Below are 21,225 nucleotides of genomic sequence, written 5' to 3' on the forward strand. Positions count from 1 at the left end.
TTGTTTCCTTCTCTGTGCAGAAGCTTTTTATTTTGATGAGGTCCCAGTAGTTCATTTTTGCTTTTGTTTCCCTTGCCTCTGGAGACGTGTTGAGTAAGAAGTTGCTGTGGCCAAGGTCAAAGAGGTTTTTGCCTGCTTTCTCCTCTAGGATTTTGATGGCTTCCTGTCTTAGATTTAGATCTTTCATCCGTTTTGTGTTTATGTTTGTGTATGGTGTAAGAAAGTGGTCCAGGTTCATTCTTCTGCATGTCGCTGTCCAGTTTTCCCAGCACCATTTGCTGAAGAAACTGTCTTTATTCCATTGGATATTCTTTCCTGCTTTGTCAAAGACTAGTTGGCCATATGTTTGTGGATCCATTTCTGGGTTCTCTGTATTGTTCCATTGATCTGATTGTCTGTTTTTGTGATATTTTTTTTTAACAAATGTTTTAAATGTTTATTTTTGAGAGAGAGACAGAGACAGAGAGAGCAGGGAAGGGGCAGAGAGGGAGGGGGACAGAGGATCTGAAGCGGGCTCTGTGCTGACAGCAGGGAGCCTGATGTGGGGTTTGAACACACAAACCTGAGCTGAAGTCAGACACGTGACCAACTGAGATACCCAGACGCCCTTGTTTCTGATGCTATTCAAAAGTCATACAAGTTCATCATCAGCTTTCCAATTTCCTTTTCAATCACTTGTAAAATTTCTTTTTCTCATCATTAATTTCTTCTGTCTGCAAATTGTCACTTCAAATTGAGAAAACTAGAATTTGTGGTTTGTTATTAGTCAGCTCGGCTGCCATAACAAATTACCACAGACTGAATGCCTTAAACATCAGAAATTTTATTTTCTCATAATTCTGAAGCTTGGAAGTCCGAGATCAGGAGGCCAGCCTTGTCGAGTTCTGGTGAGGGCCCCCTTCTTGGCTTGCAGACAGCTGCCTTCTCACTGGGCCCTTGTTGGTGGAAAGAGAAAGCCCTGGTCTCTCCTTTCCTTTTTTAAATGTTTATTTACTTTTGAGAGAGAGAGCAGGGGAGGGGCAGAGAGAGGGAGGTAGGATTGGAAACCAGAAACGGGCCCTATGCTGATAGCAGAGAGCCCAGAGAGCCCCATATAGGGCTTGATCTCACAAGGCCTGAGCTGAAGTCAGACGCTTAACCAACTGAGTCACCAGGTGCCTCCTTTTTTCTTGACACTAATCCCATCATGGGGATTCTACCCTCATGATGTCATCTGAACCTAATTACTAAGACCTTACCTCTAAATGCTATCACAATGGGGGTTGTTAAGGCTTCAACATATGAATTTGGGGGTGGGGCTGGGAGACACAAACCTTCAGTCCACAACAAAGTTAAAAAAACACCTACTCTAAAAAAATTATTGAATTGCCAATATTTAATGTTTACTCTTTAAAAGCACATGTGCATGCAGTACAGACTAATTTTGAGATTTAAAAACCCAAACTATAAATAATTATATCATAATTAGAGATTTTATCATATCTTTTAGTTCTGTGGATATAGAACCTACACTTCAGTTATTTTTTTTAAGATAAATTCTTTTTTTTAATGTTTAATTTTTTTTTTTTTCAACGTTTATTTATTTTTGGGACAGAGAGAGACAGAGCATGAACGGGGGAGGGGCAGAGAGAGAGGGAGACACAGAATCGGAAACAGGCTCCAGGCTCTGAGCCATCAGCCCAGAGCCCGACGCGGGGCTCGAACTCACGGACCGCGAGATCGTGACCTGGCTGAAGTCGGACGCTTAACCGACTGCGCCACCCAGGCGCCCCTTTAATGTTTAATTTTGAGAGAGAGAGAGCCGGCAGGGGAGGGGCAGAGAGAGATGGAGACACGGAATCTGAAGCAGGATCCAGGTTCTGAGCTGTCAGCACAGAGCCCAGTGTGGGGCTCAAAATCACAAACTGCGAGGTCATGACCTGAGCCGAAGTCAGATGGTTAACTGACTGAACCACCCAGGCATCCCAAGTTATTATACTTGGAATGGTACATTTTTATTACAATCTAATTTTTATACAAACTTTAAAAGAACTCATTCTGTTTGAAAGATAGTGATTGCCTTAGTTTACTACGAGTTAATCACTAGGAGGTGCTGGTCTTTTTGCAACATCACCTGCTTTTCTCCTGCCTGCCAGATAGCAGTTTGGAGAAGAATCCATTTAGAGCTTACCACCCACCATTCACATAACAGATTCCATGCAGGTCAAAGAGGCAAACAAAGGATATTGAGGAAAACAGATTATAGCATGTTTTTGCCAGTAAAAGTTGTTAATTGGCCATGGGTGTTGATTATATCCTCCAGTGGAGTTTTTATTGTTCTTTGGCTATTTTTTTATTTTTTATTTTTTTAATGTTTATTTATTATTGAGAAACAGAGAGACAGAGCATGACAGAATCGGAAGCAGGCTCCAGGCTCTGAGCTCTTAGCACAGAGCCTGATGCAGGGCTTGAATTCACAAACCGGAGATCATGACCTGAGCCAAAGACGGGCTTAACTGACTGAGCCACCCAGGCGCCCCTTTGGCTGTTTTTATGTAGAAGATGAGGACAGTTTTTGCCAGTTAAGAGTGATTACCTGATTTTAACATATCTTTATTTCACTTCCAATGTGAATAAGTTCATATTCTCATGAGAACATCCTCATGTGTATTTTCTGACTTTTTTTGTCTAATATATGCACACTTAATATTGGACTAGGACATCTTACACTATTTGTCTCTGGAGTTAAATTAAAGACTTCAGAGGAACCAGCAATTTAGGGGCTGTTAATTTTGTGCTTTCATGTTTCTTGAGAAGTAGGAGGACATGCCTTTCTATTCTAAATACATCTGTAAAATCCTGATATCGAGCAGGCTTTGGCACGATTTTGATGAACATATTCAGTAAAAGATCTCTGTTTTCCAGGATAGATAAGAAAACCTCTCTCTGTGTGGCTCCCGCCATAGAATTAGACGTATTCTTTGGTTATGGCCAATTTGGGCTCCACCCCCATCCGTACCCTAGGATTTCCACCTCCCTCCTTTGCAGCTGGCACCTCATGGCTGACCAGAGAGGCTGGCGTGCAGATGAGCATAAGGAGAAAGGGGTTCATTAAAGCTCAGTCTATAAATCATCCTTAAGCCCCATTCCCTATTCCCACCCCCTCAGTCACATGCAGTAAGGCCTCTTTCCCCTCCCCCCAAATACATTCCTTTTATATTTCTCTTCCTTTGTGCAGACTAACCCTTGAGCCTCATTTAAACCCAGTTTCACCCAAAGCAGCATGGGGAATGGGAACATAACATGATATAAGTGGGAATCATAACTTTTCTTCTCTTGGAACCGGAACCCTTTAGGTTTGGCCCTAGGCTTTTTTTTTCCAGGAATGACTAAAAATATGATATATTTCCTTCATTTTGGCTTAGTGCTAAGAGTCTAATGTAGCAAGAAGGATAAGAAAGCATGATAATAGGCCACTGAAAATCTGTGGATTTATCGCCAAGCTGGCTTTCCCCTCTTTGGAGCCTGCCCTTGCCGGTGAAATGTGCAGCATTTTTGCTGACTAGCTTGGTAGCAACTAGTCAACTAGCTAGTTGGTAGCTCAACTAGCAAGGGCTGTTGAGCCCTTGGAATGTAGCTGGTCCATATTTAAAGGTGCCATAAATGTAAAACATACACTGTACAGAAAAGTCTAAAAATGGATGAAATACCTCAATCATTCTAAAATATTGATTACATATTAAAATAATATTTGAGGGTTTGGATACAATAAATGTATTGTTAAAATTAATTACACATGTTTCTTTTTACTGTGGCTACCAGAAATTTTAAAATTACATTTGTGGGCGCACCTGGGTGGCTCAGTCAGTTGAGTGTCTGACTCTTGATTTCGGCTCAGGTCATGATCCAGGATCGTGGGATTGAGCCCCATATTGGGCTTCATGTTGAGTGTGGAGCCTGCTTAAGATTCTCTCTCTCTCTCTCTCTCTCTCTCTCTCTCTCTCTCTCTCTCTCTGTCTCGCTCAGTCGGTTAAGTGTCTGGCTCAGATTATGATCTCATGGTTCATGAGTTCGAGCCCTGCATTGGGCTCTGTGCTGACGACTCAGAGCCTGGAGCTGGCTTTGGATTCTGTGTCCCCCCCCCACCCCACTTCCCTTCCCCTGCTCATGCTCTGTCTCTCTCTCTCTCTCTCTCTCTCTCTCAAAAATAAACATTAAAAAAAATTTTTTTAGACCCTATTTCAATTTGAGTATTTGGAGTGTTTAAATTTGTTATTTATACTCAGTAAAATTTGAAATTTATAATCAATTTATAATTATTATGTACCTAACATAAAAATTATGAAATAAAATTGAAAAGAAAAACGACTCAAAATTCACTAAGAGATGAATTTGCAGATCAAACTAGGAGGTTCCCAAATGTGCTCATTTTCTGCCTCCATTTCCTGGACTCATTTCAGGTTTATATGCGGAGCTAAATCAGAATGGTAAGAAGAAGCCCGTTACATTTTGTACTTGATTTCCACAGTGTAGGCTACATTAGTTTGCTTCAGGCTTTAAGGGAGAAGAAGTCCCAGTTTTATGGCAACTTGAGGGGAAGAAGAGGTTCATGGTACCTTCTCTTCTAACGTTTAAAAAGAGAAGAAGAAAAGAGAAGAGGAAAAAGTGTGTGTTTCCTGTGCAATCTCTGTGTCATTTCAAAACCTCACTAAGATGGTGCTGGTTTGAATTGTACAAACGCAAGTGCTGCTCTCAGTCTTCTCCCAGAAGGCAAGCTGACTTGCTATTCCAGAAACTGAGTTTGGTTGGTTTGTCTGCAGGGTGTCTGGTTTCAGCTGGCAGAGGCCGTGGAAGGGGGGAAATGCCACATGAGCACTCCTGTCAGGTGGGGGCCTCAGGTGGCACAGAAGGACGCTGAGGCTTGTCCCGAAAGCTTGTGCTGGGCTCTGTAGTTTAACGTTTTTATTCTGCAAAATATTCTAAAGGAAAAGCTTTTTTTCTCTAGCATTCTGGTTACAGGGACAGTTGTGGAGCTGTGACAGGCCCAAGTTCTAGTACAGACTCTGTCCCTAATTAAATATGTCTTTGGACTTCAGTCTCCTCAGCTGTAAAGTGAGAATGATAATGCTGACTACACCGTAGGGATCTTATGAGGACTAAATATGATCATTTAAATGGTTTAGCATAATGCTTGCCACATAGTCCGTACTTCGTACACGCTCACTGTGTTTATTGCCTTAGCTCCTTGTTGAAGACTTGCACGTGAGGAAACCAGTGTGTGAATGAAGATGTTGCAGGAGGGGAGGGGTCCACCCTGGTAAAAGCTGAACCACTTCTTCAGTGTTTCCTTCAAACAGAGGGCTAACGTAGGCTCACACGGATCATGCAGTCCCTGTGAGAAGGCTGGAGGTCCTGAGGGGTTTGGGTCTTCTGCCCCAGACCACCAGAGTTCAGGACAGTTCTTGAAAATCTGATAACAAGGGCCAATCCTTGGAGTCTCTGACTCTGAAAGCAAGAAGCAGAAGCGAGACCAGAATCAGCCTTGGAGTGCCTGCGTCTAGCGTCGGCCCCCTTGAGTGATCAAGTGATTGAAGGTGCACGGCCCTTCTCCATCAGTTCTCCAGTCCTCCGCCGGCCATGCCTGCTCTCCTCAGGCTGCGAATCAGAACTAGAATGGCCCATCTTAGGGAGGGGCCAAGCTCAGTAAGCGTGCCCATGTCAGTACAGTATCCTTAACATTGAATTTGTGTTACAAGGACTCCTGAGCAGATGCCTGCCTTTAGGAGACAAGGCTCAGCGTGCATACTGCATCTAGAAGGAAGAGCACACTGCTGTCCCAGTCGACTAGACATTTTTGAAAATATTTTTTTATCATTTTCTTTTTGTTTAAGATTTGATTCTTTGTCTTTTTCTCCATTTTAGATTTACCCTCTAGTTCTTTATTTCCCTACCTAGTAACACCCCGTGTTACCTCCTTACCACCTTCCCTCTCTCCTTTCTCCCCGACGCTCACATCACCAAAAAAAACGTTCATTTCCTGCTGTCTTGTTTATCCTGAATTTGCATTGGGTGTTGATCTGGATAACCTAAGAAGTTGAAAAAAAAGATAACTGGGATTCATCAATGCCTTTTGATAGCATTTATGTGGCTAAATAGCCTTGAGTCCACGGGTATTGATCCTTTTGAAGATAGGGGCTTGCCCAGATCGCTGAAAGATCGAACTTCCCTCTCCACGTATAGTTGTGATTTTTTGTATTGCAGGGAGAAAAGATCAGATACACAGAAAGACTGGAAATTCTTTGAGGTGAGTCAGTTACCTTTTGGGGCTTTTCTCTTTTATATGAAACATGAAGTAGACCAAGAACCAATAGCCATGTGTCAGGCACTTATTTTTAGTGAATATCTTTTCTTCAAAGGATGCTAACAAGCTATATGCCATGTCTTAAATTTTCCTCTTGCAAAGGTGAGTACATGTGTAATTTGCCACCACTTTTCAGGAATGTGCAGAAATTGGGTATCTGGGTTCGTGTCTGCTTAGCAATGTTCTATAGACAGGTGAGAGTTCCTACCACCATAGCTGTGCACTGTGATTCTTGTCTGTTTTCTGTTGTAGTCCTTTTATACTTTCTGTACGTATGTAGCTTGGATTGTGTTCCGACGTCAACACTTCACAGAGATTGAGGAAGAAATAGGAAGGCTCTTTCGTACCAGTATGTTCAACATTCCTCGGAGGAAGCGTGAGGAGGAAGAATCAGGAGGGGAAAAGAAACGCATGACTTTTGTACAATTCAGGTATGACATTTTGACTTTCCAAAGCTCGAGAACATTTCTAGAAAACTGGATGATGTAACCTAAATGTTACCTCTTCCCACCCAGGAGAATGATGGCGAAACGCCCAGCAATTAAAAAAGCCATTAACATGCGCTCTCCAGTCATGTCTACTCTGCTGCCATCTCTCAGAGAAAAAGCTCAGAATATCTTTGAGAAAAAGTATCCTCAAGGAGTCGTCAAACTCCCGGCCCCAATGCAAGAGCACATGGAAAGTCTGGACTCTGTGCTCATGCCAAAGTAAGTGGTCCAAGGAGAGAGAAAGGAGAGCCCTGGGTTGTGTGCTAGGTTGGGCTGGGAGGGGCAGGGGTTTAGACGCCGTGCCAAGGCCAGAAAGTTGAACGAAGATGAAAGCACCACCTTCCTACCCACCCCCTCCCCTCTGTACCTGCTTCCTTTCCCAGGCAGCTCTTGGTACACCCATCTAGACTAGAAAACATTGCTAGAAAGTTATGCTAGCCTTCAAATAGTTCTCATTTGGAGGAGGGAGTAGCAAACTCCATAAGCTGAGGGTTTTCCATTAGAAGACATATCTCTGGTAAGTGTGAGGAGAACCATTACAAAATCTTACTGTGGGCTGCTTTTGGACCCCTATTTAAAATCACAGTGGTAGTTCGTGGAAACAGGGAAAACTTCTATGTGTGTGTGTAATATGTGCATGTGTGTACGTATGTGTGTAGCTTACGCACAAGCACACAACCACAGCCATACACCTCATTCTTTGACCACACTGCTTCAGCTATACCAATAATTCTTTTCACAGAGTTGGCATCTTGGGGGAGCCTCGATGTCAGTTCAACCCCCATACCCTCCTCCCCCTTGAACCAGAAGAAAACAAAAGAATGTCTGGGATACATTCTTCCCTGATAGAAAGAAATAACATGAGGATCCAGGATACACTGGACTTAGTCACGAGAACATTGTCCTCTCAAACAACATTCCCTAAATAACCTGGTACATTGCAGTTCTGTAATTAAGTCCCTGCATTTGAAGTAAACTACTTCAACTTAATCACTTTATATAGGACTAATATTTATTATTATTACGCTTTTTAAATTGTTCAAATTATTTTGTTAAAAGTTCAACAGTGGACTATTAAAAGAAATTTCAGAAAGCTCTTGAAAAGCTCATTTTCCTATATTTCCTAGTTTGCTTTGTTATTTAGTTACTTCCTTGGCTTCTATGTGACTATTTAGAGTAACGTATTAGAACGTTTAACCAGTGTTCTAGTAGACTAGTGAAGAGACAGTCTGTTTAGGGGGCGCCTGGGTGGCTCAGTTGGTTGAGCATCCGACTTCAACTCATGTCGTGATCTTGCAGTTCGTGAGTTCAAGCCCAACGCTGGGCTTGCTGCTGTCAGCGCAGAGCCTGCTTCGGCTCCTCTGTCTCCCTTTCTCTCTGCCACTCCCCTGCTTGTGCTCTCTCAAAAATAAATAAAACACCTAAAAAAATAAAAGAAACATTCTGTTTGTTTGTTTCTAAGTTCATTTTTACTTTATGAGAGTATCTTTGGTACATTTGAAAATGAAATTTTATAAGGGAAATAAAATGTTTTTAAAATTAAATCTCGATGGCTATGTTATTTTTTGCGTTGAGATATAAAGTACATCTTGCTCATTTCAAACGCTTTTAACATATACGTTTCATTCATTCTTTCGTTTACTCATTTGACAACAAATATGTATTGAGCCTCTGCTCTAGGTGTGCCTGGATGGCTTAGTTGGTTAAGCGTCCAACTTCGGCTTAGGTCATGAACTCACAGTTCATGGATCCGAGCCCTGCGTTGGGCTCTGTGCTGACAGCATGGAGCCTGCTTGGGATTCTCTCTCTCCTTCTCTCTCTGCCCCTCCTCCACTTGCACATGTGCTCTCTCTCGCTCTCTCAAAATAAACATTAAAAAAAAATCCTCCTGTTAGCCTTTAGCTAAAAATGCGTTCATTTCACAGAGAAAACTGGACACCTTCCCCAGATTTAATATCAAGAGCAGAGGCACATCAACTCCAGCCTATGGCTAACGCAGGATGGCTTCAACATACCCTCTGTCTTAATGCTGTTATTCCTTACCATCCAAGTCAATTCTGGTGACGACTCCCATTAAAACTGCAAAGTTTTTTTTTTTTTCAACGTTTATTTATTTTTGGGACAGAGAGACAGAGCATGAACGGGGGAGGGGCAGAGAGAGAGGGAGGCACAGAATCGGAAACAGGCTCCAGGCTCTGAGCCATCAGCCCAGAGCCCGACGCGGGGCTCGAACTCACGGACTGCAAGATCGTGACCTGGCTGAAGTCGGACGCTTAACCGACTGCGCCACCCAGGCGCCCCAAAACTGCAAAGTTTTTATCAAAATCGCAGGCTATGAACTAACTTCTGTTGGACTTTTACGTAGAGAATTTGGTTATAATACACTCCGTCATGACAAGTTTCTATCTAGAATATGTTGACATGGTTTTATTTTTGGTTTTTATTTTTTTATATTTAAAAATGTTTAAAAATTTTTTAATGTTTATTTTTGAGAGAGAGACAGACACAGAGATACAGACAGAGTGTGAGCAGGGGAGGAGAAGAGAGAGGGAGACACAGAATCCAAAGCAGGCTCAGGGCTCTGAGCTGTCAGCACAGAGGCTGACACGAGGCTCGAACTCATGAACCGGCAGATCATGACCTGAGCGGAAGTCAGACACTTAACCGACTGAGCCACCCACGTGCCCCTAGTTTTTGATATTTTAAAATAAAACCTGGGAATTATGAGACTTTTATAACTATCTTTCCTAGGGTGTTAGGCTTTTCTCTACCTCCCTTCTGAACGAGGCTTTGGTGTACATCATTTATCAATTCCTTCATTTGTTTACTCATTTTTTCATTCCATAGTTGGTATATCCCCACTCTGTGCTGGGTACCATGTTTGGTGCTAGGAATTCAGTGTGGAAAAAATATAGCCATCTCTGACTTGGAACCAACAAGTCTTGGGGAGAGACAGACGGGAAACATACTCAGATACTGAACTAATCAAGTAGGGATGAATACCGCACAAGAGAAAAAGAATGCCAAGAGTGTGTAACCAGAGACTTGCTGGTATGTGAGAAATGGGCAGGGGAAGGAGAAGTCATCCCTGAGGAAGTAAGACTCGAAGGCACACGGGATCAGAGCAGTGGGAAGCGAGGAGGGGAGTACTCCTAACTGTATTAGTTACCTATTGCTGTGAAACAAATTACCCCAAAACATAGTGGCTTAAAAGAGTAACATTTATTGTCTCACAGTTTCTGTGGATCAGGGATCTGGGTTTTTCATATGACCTCTCTTATGTTGAGACACGTTCCCTCTAGACCTACTTTGCAGAGGGCTTTTTTCATGAATGGATGCTGTACTTTGTCAAATGCTTTTTCTGTGTCTGTTGAAATTATCATATGGTTTTTATTCTTTCTCTATTATTGATGTGCTGTATCACATCGACTGATTTTTGAGTATTGAACCACCTTTGCAACCCAGGAATAAATATCATTTGATTGTGATAAGTGAGTTTTTAAATGTATTGTTGGATTTGGTTTGCTACTATTTTGTTGAGGATTTACGCATCTATGTTCATTATAGATATTGGCCTGTAGTTTCTCTCTCTCTCTCTCTCTCTCTCTCTCTCTCTCTTTTGTGGTATCTTTATCTGATTTTGATATCAGGGTAATGCTGGCCTCATAAAATGAATTTGGAAGTTTTCCTTTTTCTATTTTTTGGAATACTTTGAGAAGAATAGGTATTAACTCTTCTTTAAATGTTTGGTAGAATTTGCCTTTGAAGCCATCTGGTCCTGGACTTTTGTTTGTTGGGAGATTGTTGGATACTGCTTCAATTTCTTTGCTGGTAATCAGACTGTTCAAATTTTCTATTTTGTCCTGTTTCAGTTTTGGTAGGTTGTACGTTTCTAGGAATTTATCCATTTCTTCTCGGTTGTCCAATTTGTTGGCATATAGTTTTTCATAATATTCTCTTGTAATTGTTTGTATTTCTGTGGTGTTGGTTGTTATTTCTCCTCTATTTTGTGATTTTATTTATTTGGGATTTTTCTTTTTTTCTTGATAAGCCTGACCAGAAGTTTATCAATTTTAATGACCTTTTTTCAAAGAACCAGTTCCTGGTTTCATTGATCTATTTTATTGTTTGTTTGTTTGTTTTAGTTTCTATATCATTTATTTCTGCTCTAATCTTTATTATTTCCTTCCTTTGCTTGTTTTAAGTTTTGTTCTTTTTATAGCTCCTTTAGGTGTAAGGTTAGGTTGTTTATTTGAGATTTTTCTAGCTTCTTGAGATAAGCCTGTATTGCTATAAAGTCTATTGGAAACACTTTTGCTGTATCCCAAACGTTTTGAAACATCGTGTTTTCATTTTCATTTGTTTCCATGTACTTTTTAATTTCTTTTTTATCTCTTGGTTTACTCATTCATTGTTTAGTAGCATGCTATTTATGTCTATGTATTTGTGGTCTTTCCAGATTTTTTCTTGTGGTTGACTTCTAGTTTCATAGTGTTGTAGTCAGAAAAGATGCATGGTATGACTTTGATCTTTTTTAATTTGTTGAGGCTTGTTTTGTGGCCTAATATGTGATCTGTTCTGGAGAATGTTCCATGTGCACTTGAAAAGAATGTGTACTCTGCTGTTTTAGGATGGAATGTTCTGAATATGTCTGTTAAATCCATCTGATTCAGTGTGTCATTCAAAGCCATTTTTTCCAGGGCACCTGGGTGGCTCAGTCAGTTAAGCATCTGACTCCTGGTTTCAGTTCAGGTCATGATTTCTTAGTTCATGGGTTTGAGCCCCATGTCGGGCTCCACACTGACAATGCAGAGCCTACTCATGATTCTCTTTCTGTCCCTCTCTCTCTGCCTCTCCCCTGCTCGCTCTCTCTCTCTTTAAAAATAAAAAAAACTTTGAAAAAAAAAAAGAAAAAGAAAGCAAAGCCATTATTTCCTTGTTGATTTTGTTTAAATGGTTTGTCCATTGATGTAAGTGGGGTGTTAAAATCCCCTACTACGGTTGTATTATCGATTAGTTTCTTTATGTTTTTTTTTAAAGTTTATTTATTTTGAGAGAGGGAGAGCACATGTGCTTTCACGAGGAGCAGAGAGAAAGGGAGAAGATTGAATCCCAAGCAGATCTCTGTTGAATAAATATTTATAATTGTTACATCTTCTTGTTGGATTGTCCCCCTTATTAGATAGTGTCCTTCTATGACTCTTGTTATAGTCTTCGTTTTAAAGTCTACTTTGTCCAATATAAGTATTGGTACTCTGGCTTTCTTTTGACATCCATTTGCATGATAAATGTTTCTCCACCCTCTCACTTTCAATCTGCAGGTGTCCTTAGGTCTAAAATTAGTCTTTTGTAGGCAGCAAATAGATGGGTCTTGTGTTTTATCCATTCTGTTGCCCTATGTGTCTTTATTGGAGCATTTAGTCCATTTACATTCAAAGTAATTATCAATAGATATGTATTTATTGCTATTTTATTACTTTCTGAAGATTTTCTCTGACCCTCTCTTGTCTTCTTTCATGGTTTGCTGGTTTTCTTTAGTGATATATTTTATTTTCTTTCTCTTTCTTCTTTGCATATTTATTAGTGGTTTTTGATTTGTGGTTACCATTAGGTTTGTTTATAACTTCCTCTGCACGTAGCAGCCTATATTATTAATTTGATGGTCATTTAAGGTTGAGCCCATTCTTTACTCCTCTCCCACATTTTAGGTATATAGTGTCATATTTTATATTCTTTTATTTTGTGAGTTCCTTGAATGATTTTTTAAATAGAATATTCATTTTTACTGCTTTTGTGTTTCCGACCTTCAAACTGACATTTTTGGTCTTTCCTTTCCACTCAAAAAGTCCCCTTTAGTTTTTCTTGCAGGGCTGGTTTAATGGTCATAAACTCCTTTAGTTTTTGTTTGTCTGGGAAACCATCTCTCCTTTTATTCTAAATGATAGCCTTGCTGGATAGAGTGTTGTTGTTGTTGTTATTTTTTTTTTAATGTTTGTTTATTTTTGAGAGAGCCAGAGCATGAGCCAGGGAGGGGCAGAGAGAGAGGGAGACACAGAATCTGAAGCAGGCTCCAGGTTCTGAGTGGTTAGCATAGAGCCTGACCTGGGGCTTGAACCCACGAACTGTGAGATCATGACCTGAGCTGAAGTCGGATGCTTAACCAACTGAGCCACCCAAGCGTGCATGTATAGAGTATTCTTAGCTGCAGGTTTTTCCCATTCATCACGTTGAATATATCATGCCTCCTTTCTGGCTTGGAAAGTTTCTGCTGAAAAATCTGCTGACAGCTTTATGGGGTTTCCTTTGTATATAACTGTCTTTATCTTGCTGCTTTTAATATTTTTTTTAAAGTTTATTTATTGTGAGAGAGAGACAGAAAGAGCATGAGAGTAGGGGAGGGACAGAGGGAGAGAGAGAAAATCTCAAGCAGGCTCTGTGTTGTCAGTGCAGAGCCTTACATGGAGCTCAACCCCGCAAATCATGAGATCATGACCCGAGCTAAAACCAAGAGACAGACACTTAACTGACTGAGCCACCCAGGTGCCCCAATATTTTTTCCTTATCACTATATTTTGCCATTTTAATTATAATCTGTCTTGACATGGATCTGCTTTTATTGATTTTGTTGGGAGTTCTGTGTGCTTCCTGGATCTGGATATCTGTTTCCTTTCTCAGATTAAGGAAGTTTTCAGGTATTACTTCTTCAAATAAATTCTCTGTCCCCTTTTCTCTGTCTTCTCCTTCTGGGACTCCTATAATACAAATGTTATTACATTTGATGGAGTCACTGGGTTTCCTAAGTCTATTCTTGTTTTGCATAATTCTTTTTTCGGTCTTTTGTTCAGCTTGATTACTTTCCATTACTGTCTTTGGGGTCACTAATTCATTCCTCTGCTTCTTCTAGCCTGCTGTTCGTTCCATCAAGCATATTCTCAAATAATCAAATTTTTAAAAGGGCAAAGAATTTGAACAGGTATTATTCCAAGGAGGACATGAAATTGGCCATAAGCACATGAAAAAATGCTGAATGTTATTAGTCATTATGGAAATGCAAATCAAAACCACAATGAGATACCATTTCGTACCCACTGGGATGGCTATAAGCAAAAAGCCAGACAAAAACAAGTGTTGATGAGGATCTGGAATAATTAGAACCTTCACAACATTGCTGGTGGGGATGTAAAATGATGCAGCCACTTTGGAAAAAGGTTGTCTGTTCCTCAAAAAGTTAAGTATAGAATCACCTTATGACCTAGCAATTCTACTCTTAGACATATACCCAAGAGAATTGAAAACAGATGTTTCATAAACACATGTACACAAATGTTCATAGAAATACCATTCATAATAGATTAAAAAAACTGGAACAACCCACATGTCTAACAATTGATGAATGGGTAAACAATATGTGGTATATCCATACAATGGAATATTATGCAGCCATAAAGAATGAAGCACTAATTCATGCTACAATGTGAATAAAGCTTAAAAACATCATGCTGTATGAAAGACGCCAGACACAAAAAGCCACATATCCTGTGATTCCAATGGTGTGAAATGTCTAGAATAGGGCAATCCATAAAGACAAGGTAGACTAGTGGTTGCCAGAGGCTGAGGGGAGGAGGGAATGGTGAGTGACTGCTAACAGGCAGGATTTGATTTGGGGCTGATAAAAATGTGCATTAGATAGTGTTAATGGTTATACATGATGAATATACTATCCCTGAATTGTACACTTTAAACGAGTGAATTTTATAGTAAGTGACTTATATCTCAATTTAAAGAAAAGAAAGAAATTATGAGAAACTGCCACATGATGACTAAATGTAATGTAATATAGGGGCGCCTGGGTGGCTCAGTTGGTTAAACGTCTGACTTCAGCTCAGGTCATGATCTCATGGTCTGTGAGTTCAAGCCCCGCGTTGGGCTCTGTGCTGACAGCTCAGAGCCTGGAGCCTGCTTCACATTCTGTGTCTCCCTCTCTCTGCCCCTCCCCCACTCATGCGCACGCTCTCTCTCTCTCTCTCTCTCTCTCTGTCAAAAATTAATAAACATTCAAAAAATTTAAATGTAATATTTTGGAAAGAATCCTGAAATTGAAAAAGGACATTAGGAAGAGATTAAGGAAATCTTAATAAGGTGTGGATTGTAGTTAATAGTAATGTATCACTATTGGTTCATTAATTGTGGCAAATATACCATACTAATGTAAGATGTTAATAATAGGGGAAACCGGGTGTAAGGTATACAGGAATTCTCTATGTTATCTTTGCAATTTTTCTTTAAATTTAAAATTGTCCTAAAATAAGAATTCGATTTAAAAAATGTTCGGCAGATACCTCTGTAGGATTCTGATATGTGGGCACAGAGATGAACAACATGCTGTCCTCTATGCAAGTTGCTCTCTGGGCATCAGGGGAAAGATAAGACAAATACAGGTTCAAAAAGGAGACTGGATGTCAAATCAAGAAAAACAGTGCACTAGAGCTTAAGGGAGAGAGCCCATCAGGTGGAGGCAGTGAGAGGTGGGCACGGAGGTGGGTCTTGAAGACATAAGGGGTCTGGATAGGCAGACGGGTGGAGCATAGCAGGGAGTGCTTCCAGGGGTTCTCACGGCACTCAGACCTGGAAACTGCGGGGCCATGAGGCCTCGTGTTGTTGAGCTGGACCACGGGGTTGGTTCAGGAATAGTGAGGACTTCTCCGTTACACAGGAAGATGAGGTCTTGTTGCTTAGCCTTCTGCTGGTGACTGCAGAATTCTTTTCTGTTTGGTCTTTGTTTTAAAGCTGCCTGCTCCAGGGATCTAGAGCATCTGAAACATCACTATTGCAGGATTCAGCCTGCCCAACCCTATCATCCTATTTTGGACTTCGTTTATGGCATTCTGATCGCCCAGCTGATTTTTATGCAAAGTAAGAAAAATAAATTTGACTCCTCCGGGGCCATTTTCATTCACCCCTCCTGCCTCTGAACAAGTTTCAGGTTGCAGAAAGCAAGCAGTTTCAGGGAACCGAGAGCACAGGGTGAACTGTCCCCTGTTGTATTTGCAGATCGTCTCCAGAGCAGTCTGTGTCTTGCAGCAGGCTCATGTTGTTGTCTCTGAGTTTGGGCACACGCTGGTGGCTTTCTCTCTGGGGGTGACACCTGAGGCAGTCCAGGTGAGCTGTGCCAAGGGCCTCAGTGTCCAAGACCTCTTCCTTTGCACCCTGGCCTTCCTCCTCCTCCTTGTACAGAAGGATTTGTTCTCATTTCCTTTACTTCTCCTGCCTCTAACCCAGCTGCCTAAGCCGAGCAAAGAGAGAATGCCCTGGGCCTCGGGCCTCGGCCCTCACCCTGAGAAGTCAGGCTACACTGAAACCTGGCACAAGAGTGGCCACCTGAGCCTAGGACCTTGAGGGGGCTCACCTCTCCTGCCTTCACTGGCCAGCGTCAGAACACTGGAGCTATTTAAAATCAAAATTTTAGCTATTTTAAATCAAAATCTATTTGTGGATGCCCCATATCAGTCCATACTTCTTAGAATTGCTTTGTAATGACATCAGCCCTCCTCCCCCTAATGTACACAAGTGAACCTTGTTTGGTGTAAAACAAAAGCCCTTAGAAAACACAAAGAAACACAAAACCTTAGAAAAGCACAGAGAGGAGGGAAAAAAAAACGTTATCGCCAATGTTTCGTGAATCCGCTTCCAGTCATCTGTGTGCACACACGCACAGACAAAAACCGGGTCGTGTCGTGTGCTGTTGTCCTCACCCCGCCTTCTTCCCGTGGTAATGCATGGTGCACATTCTCCTACAGCAGCCAATACTCAGCTGAAATATTTTTTTAAAATGTTTATTTCAAGACAGCATGAGCAGGGTAGGGGCAGAGAGAGGGAGAGAAAGAATCCCAAGAAGGCTGCGTGTCCAGTGCAGAGCCTGATGCAGAGTTCAACCCCATGACCATGAGATCATGACCTGAGCCGAAATCAAGAGTTGGACGCTTGACTGACTGAGCCAGCCAGGTGCCCCTAAAATATGATTTTCATTGCCCTGTAGTAGTCTGTGGTATGAATCTGTCATTGTATCCTTGCCCAATCTCTTATGTTATTTTATACGTACTTTATCACTCAAACTGATGGTGGTTTTCTCAGGATAAAGCCCAGCAATGATATTGCTGCATCAAAGAGCACACTTATCCTCCAGACCTTATTATTACCCAATCTCCTCCCAGAAGGCTGGTCCCAAAGCACACGACCTCCATCTCTGTGTGAGAATCCTCACTGGGGCATTATCATTTCTTTGAATCATTGCGAATTCTGTGGCAGCAAAAGATAGATTTGTATGTTCATTCTAGTTTATACTTCCAAATAAGAGTAGGAGTGAATACCTCTTCACATCGCATCTCCTTTCCTGATTTATCACAGGAATCATAATATAAGAAATGCCTGTTTCTTGGAGTAAATGCATTTCCCAGCCCAAGGTACTATATTAAGGTATTACAGATAATAAAAGTAACAGCGCCTTGTCATAAATTCTGGGTGAAGGCCAATGGTCTCTCGGTGTTTCTTCTTAATTGATAAAATTCAGTTGTCTGTCTTTTAGCTCAGAATCTTAAAATGCTTTCCAGATCCCAGGTAAACTTGTTAAAACACTTTTTAGGTACTTGTTTTTAGGAGTTCTAATCTGCCTCAGCAACTCCTGACCCTCCAGCCTCATCTCCAGTCTGGGAGTGATGAGAGCAAACCAGTCTGAACTCAGGTACCTGGTTATTTACCTAACTCATACACTTTGCTTATTTTTTTATTATTGGACTCTATTTTGATCTTTGTATTATTGATTTGTCATTCTTTGAAGAAATTGAAATGGCCCTATGAAGAAACCAGGTTACAGAAAAGCTGAATATAGTGAGATCCCATGTGTCTAAAACACACATATATTTATAGAAAGTCTGGAAGGAAATAACTAAATTATTAACAATTCTGCCTGAGAAGTAGGATTGTGAGTGATTTTTCTTTTCTTTTTTTTTTTTTTTAAGTTTATTTATTTATTTTGAGAGAGACAGAGTGCCAGTGAGGGAGGAGAAGAGAGAGAGGGAGGCAGAGAAGCCCAGGCAGGGCTCCACACTGTCAGCATGGAGCCCGATGCAGGGCCCAAACCCGTGAAACCATCGAGATCATGACTTGAGCTGAAACCAAGAGTCGGACGCTTAACTGACGGAGCCACCCAGGCACCCCATGAATGATTTTTCTTTAAACATTTTTGCTTACGTGTACTTTCTATTTTTTTACAATAGATTAAAAAATAGCGTCCCCAATTTCTTGCATAGTGGTGACATCTAACACCCACCCCCATCGGGCAGCACATAGAGACATCAAAAGACATCAAAAGATGAGCAAACGATGTGAGTAGGTAATTAGCCACAGAAGGAGAAGCACAAATGGCCAATATGAAGAGGTATTTGTTCTCACTACTCGTTGGATGTCTAGATTAGAACATATGATTCCATTTTCACCTATAGAATTAGCAAAGATTTCAAGAAATGACAATGTCTAATGTTGGCAGGAGGCTGGAGAAGTAGGCATTCTCACACACTGACGGGGAATATACTCTGGAAATCAATTTGGCAGGAGCATATTACTTTTTGAACATGTCTGTGTACTTGTATATGCATTTAGGGCTGATTCAAATGTCAGGTTCCTTCATATCAATCTGTGGTGATTTGAGACTTAATGAGGGATAGAGCTATATCATTTCATCCAGCCCTGTGACCAGAAAGATACTTCAGAAGTGCTTTGGAGGGTGATTATGATATTGATAAATAGTTTAGCACCCTGAATGTACAAGCAGTCGTCAGTCATTGACGGAAAGCCTCCTCAGCAGTCAGTGCCTTGCTAGATCTATGAGGGATTCAAGAAGAATAAGGTGGGGTTCCTGTTCTCACAGCTGAACTCCAGAGTCAGGACAAAGCTCAGTCCAAAATGGGGAAGTGTGCAGGTAAGCTCGATTGTGAAGTAGAAACTTAAGGGCTCAGCAATCCTCCAGCTCATAATCATCCTTGCAGAAATAACGCGGACCCTGGGGAGGAGGAGCTCCTGTTTCATTTTCCCTGCTCACTCCATATTCCTCCCGCACTGATGCTTTGGTGAACACTTACCACGCAGCATGGCGGGTGCATCTGAGTTTGCCTTGTTTCCCTGGCAGGCAGTGAACTCTTTCAAGTGTAGCCCAGGGCAACCCAGATAGTTGATGAGGGAAAGTTTCTGTGTCGAAATATTCCAGGTGATAAATGAAGAAGGAATGATAGTGTTAGAATCTTACTATCTTGCAAAACGTCCGTGGAATAGTGGGTTTAGGCACTATTGCCGGTGGTGGTTAACATTGTGAGGGACATCTAGTCATCAAGTGCTGCCAATGGGAATATGAAACACTACCTATGAAACGTTCTTGCGTGGGTGCCTGGGTGGCTCAGTTGGTTAAGCATCCCACTTCAGCTCAGGTCATGATCTCACGGTTCATGTGTTCGAGCCCCGTATCAGGCTCTGCTCTGACAGCACAGAGCCTGGAGCCTGCTTCGGAGTCTGTGTCTCCCTCTCTCTCTCTCTCTCTCTCTGCCCCACCCCTGATTGTGCTCTCTCTCTCAAAATTAAATGTAAAAAAAAAAAAAAAAAGAAAGAAAGAAATATTCCTGCCAAACCGCTCTCCCCAAACCCCCCCAAAAAAACAAAACCCAAATCAGATTGAGCCTCTAAATCTAACATTTGATTTATGGGAAATTCAGGGGAGGAGCAACATGTCAAATAATACTAGAGGAATTCAATCAGAAAAATCCAAAATGGGGGAACTCTATGGAAAAATGTACCTTATTCTTCAACAAGTAACAAGGAGGAAGAAAGGAGGGAAGAGGAAACTTTAGGTTAAAACTTTAGGCATATCAGTCAAATGCAGTATGTGGACCTTGCTTGGATCCTGATTTAAACAAACCAATTATCAAATATATATATATATTAAATTATTAAATTAAATTAATTAAATTAAGTATAAATATGATTAATTTATTAATTATAAATTAATACTTATAAATTATAAATAAATTTATTTTAAATTTATTTTAAATTTATAAAAAATAAAATAAATTATAAATTATATTAAATTAAATATATATTAAATTATTAAATTAAATATATTAAATTAAATTATTAAATATATATATACATATAATCATGGTAATTTACTACTAAGGGGGCTATCTGATATTAAGGAATTATTGGTGAATCTGTCAGACATAACAATGTTTCTGTGGTTTTGTAAGCCCTCCACCACCCCGCTTTTTAGAGGCATAAACTTAAATATTTACAGATGGAAAAAAGAAGAAAGGCTGGCGATGGAAAAGGAGATGAGAATAAATGAGTAGGTATTAATTCTCCTGAACTACCGGATGTGATTGCAGGTTGACTGGGGAGTGTGACACCCTCTTCCCCGATCCTTTCCCTTTGCCACAAGCTCCGACTAAAGCATGCCTGAGACTGTCAACTGAACAAAATGTGCCCTCGAGAAAAAGAACACACTAGCAAAATGCAGTACTTCCATCACGTGCAGAAAACTGGAATCCGCTTCAGACCGTGCCCGCGGTGGCGGTCAGGCCTCCCGCGGATCCGGCTGATAGCACACTTCCTGCTTCAGGGACTGTGTTCTTTTGTGTGGCTTCTCTGAGCCCACCGCCTGGATAAATCTGCTGCTTTCTACCCAGACACTGTTGCTTCACTTGGAAATAATTATCTCCTCCACATGCACCCTGTTCCCTTCACCCACATCCCTTATCATGCCATGATAATCACACACTGAAGCAGATGTAAAAGGCACAAATGGAGCATTTGCTTGACGACTCGAGAGCCTTGTGTCATTGCACACAAAGAAGAAAGTGAGGAGGAGCCCTATCTGCCATCGCAGGACTCACACTGGAACATGTACCCATTAAAGAACAATTGAGTGGATTTTTTAGAGCTAGGGTTTTTTTCCCCCATTAGTTCTCGCAGCAAACCAGGAAGAGTGGTAGTTATAGTTGCTGGCTTTTCAAGCCAGGACCCTGAGATACAGAGCTGTTGTTACCAGTCTAGAATTATGTTTGTCTTGTGAAATCGTTTGTGAATCCACAAATAATTACTGCGCACCTGCTGGGCCAGGTTCTGAGAATATTACTCCATTACGAGGGAGACATGGTCTGTGCTTCTCCACATGGCCGGAGCTTCTCTGGGCAGAGGATGGAACGAGAGGGAGTCAGCAGGGACTGACTAGATGGTTTGAGCTTTGTAGGTTGTAGGGATTTTGTCTAATTGGATGGGAATCCGGTGGAGGGTTGTAGGCAAAGGAGTGACACGATCCAATTTATGTTTGAAAAGATTATTCTGGCTCCTGTGTGG

At 41.1% G+C, this 21,225-nt stretch overlaps 1 protein-coding gene across 4 annotated transcripts in view; it reads left to right on the forward strand.

Annotated features, from left to right (window-relative positions):
• The window catches only part of PPP1R36 (protein phosphatase 1 regulatory subunit 36), a 47,027-nt gene that overhangs the window by 22,419 nt on the left and 3,383 nt on the right, over positions 1-21,225 (forward strand). Inside the window, exons 8-12 of one of the 4 annotated variants that reach the window (XM_047864277.1) lie at positions 6,241-6,283; positions 6,593-6,771; positions 6,856-7,047; positions 15,616-15,741; positions 15,880-15,978. In XM_047864277.1, the coding sequence (XP_047720233.1) occupies positions 6,241-6,283; positions 6,593-6,771; positions 6,856-7,047; positions 15,616-15,741; positions 15,880-15,970 (631 nt within the window). In that variant the 3' untranslated portion in view covers positions 15,971-15,978. Of the gene's footprint in view, positions 1-6,240; positions 6,284-6,592; positions 6,772-6,855; positions 7,048-7,570; positions 8,137-15,615; positions 15,785-15,879; positions 15,979-21,225 lie in introns of those variants that run through there. The other 3 variants (XM_047864279.1, XM_047864278.1, XM_047864280.1) reach the window with 3 other exon arrangements.

This window comes from Prionailurus viverrinus, chromosome B3, assembly GCF_022837055.1.
Source record: "Prionailurus viverrinus isolate Anna chromosome B3, UM_Priviv_1.0, whole genome shotgun sequence".
Taxonomy (NCBI): Eukaryota; Metazoa; Chordata; class Mammalia; order Carnivora; family Felidae; genus Prionailurus; species Prionailurus viverrinus.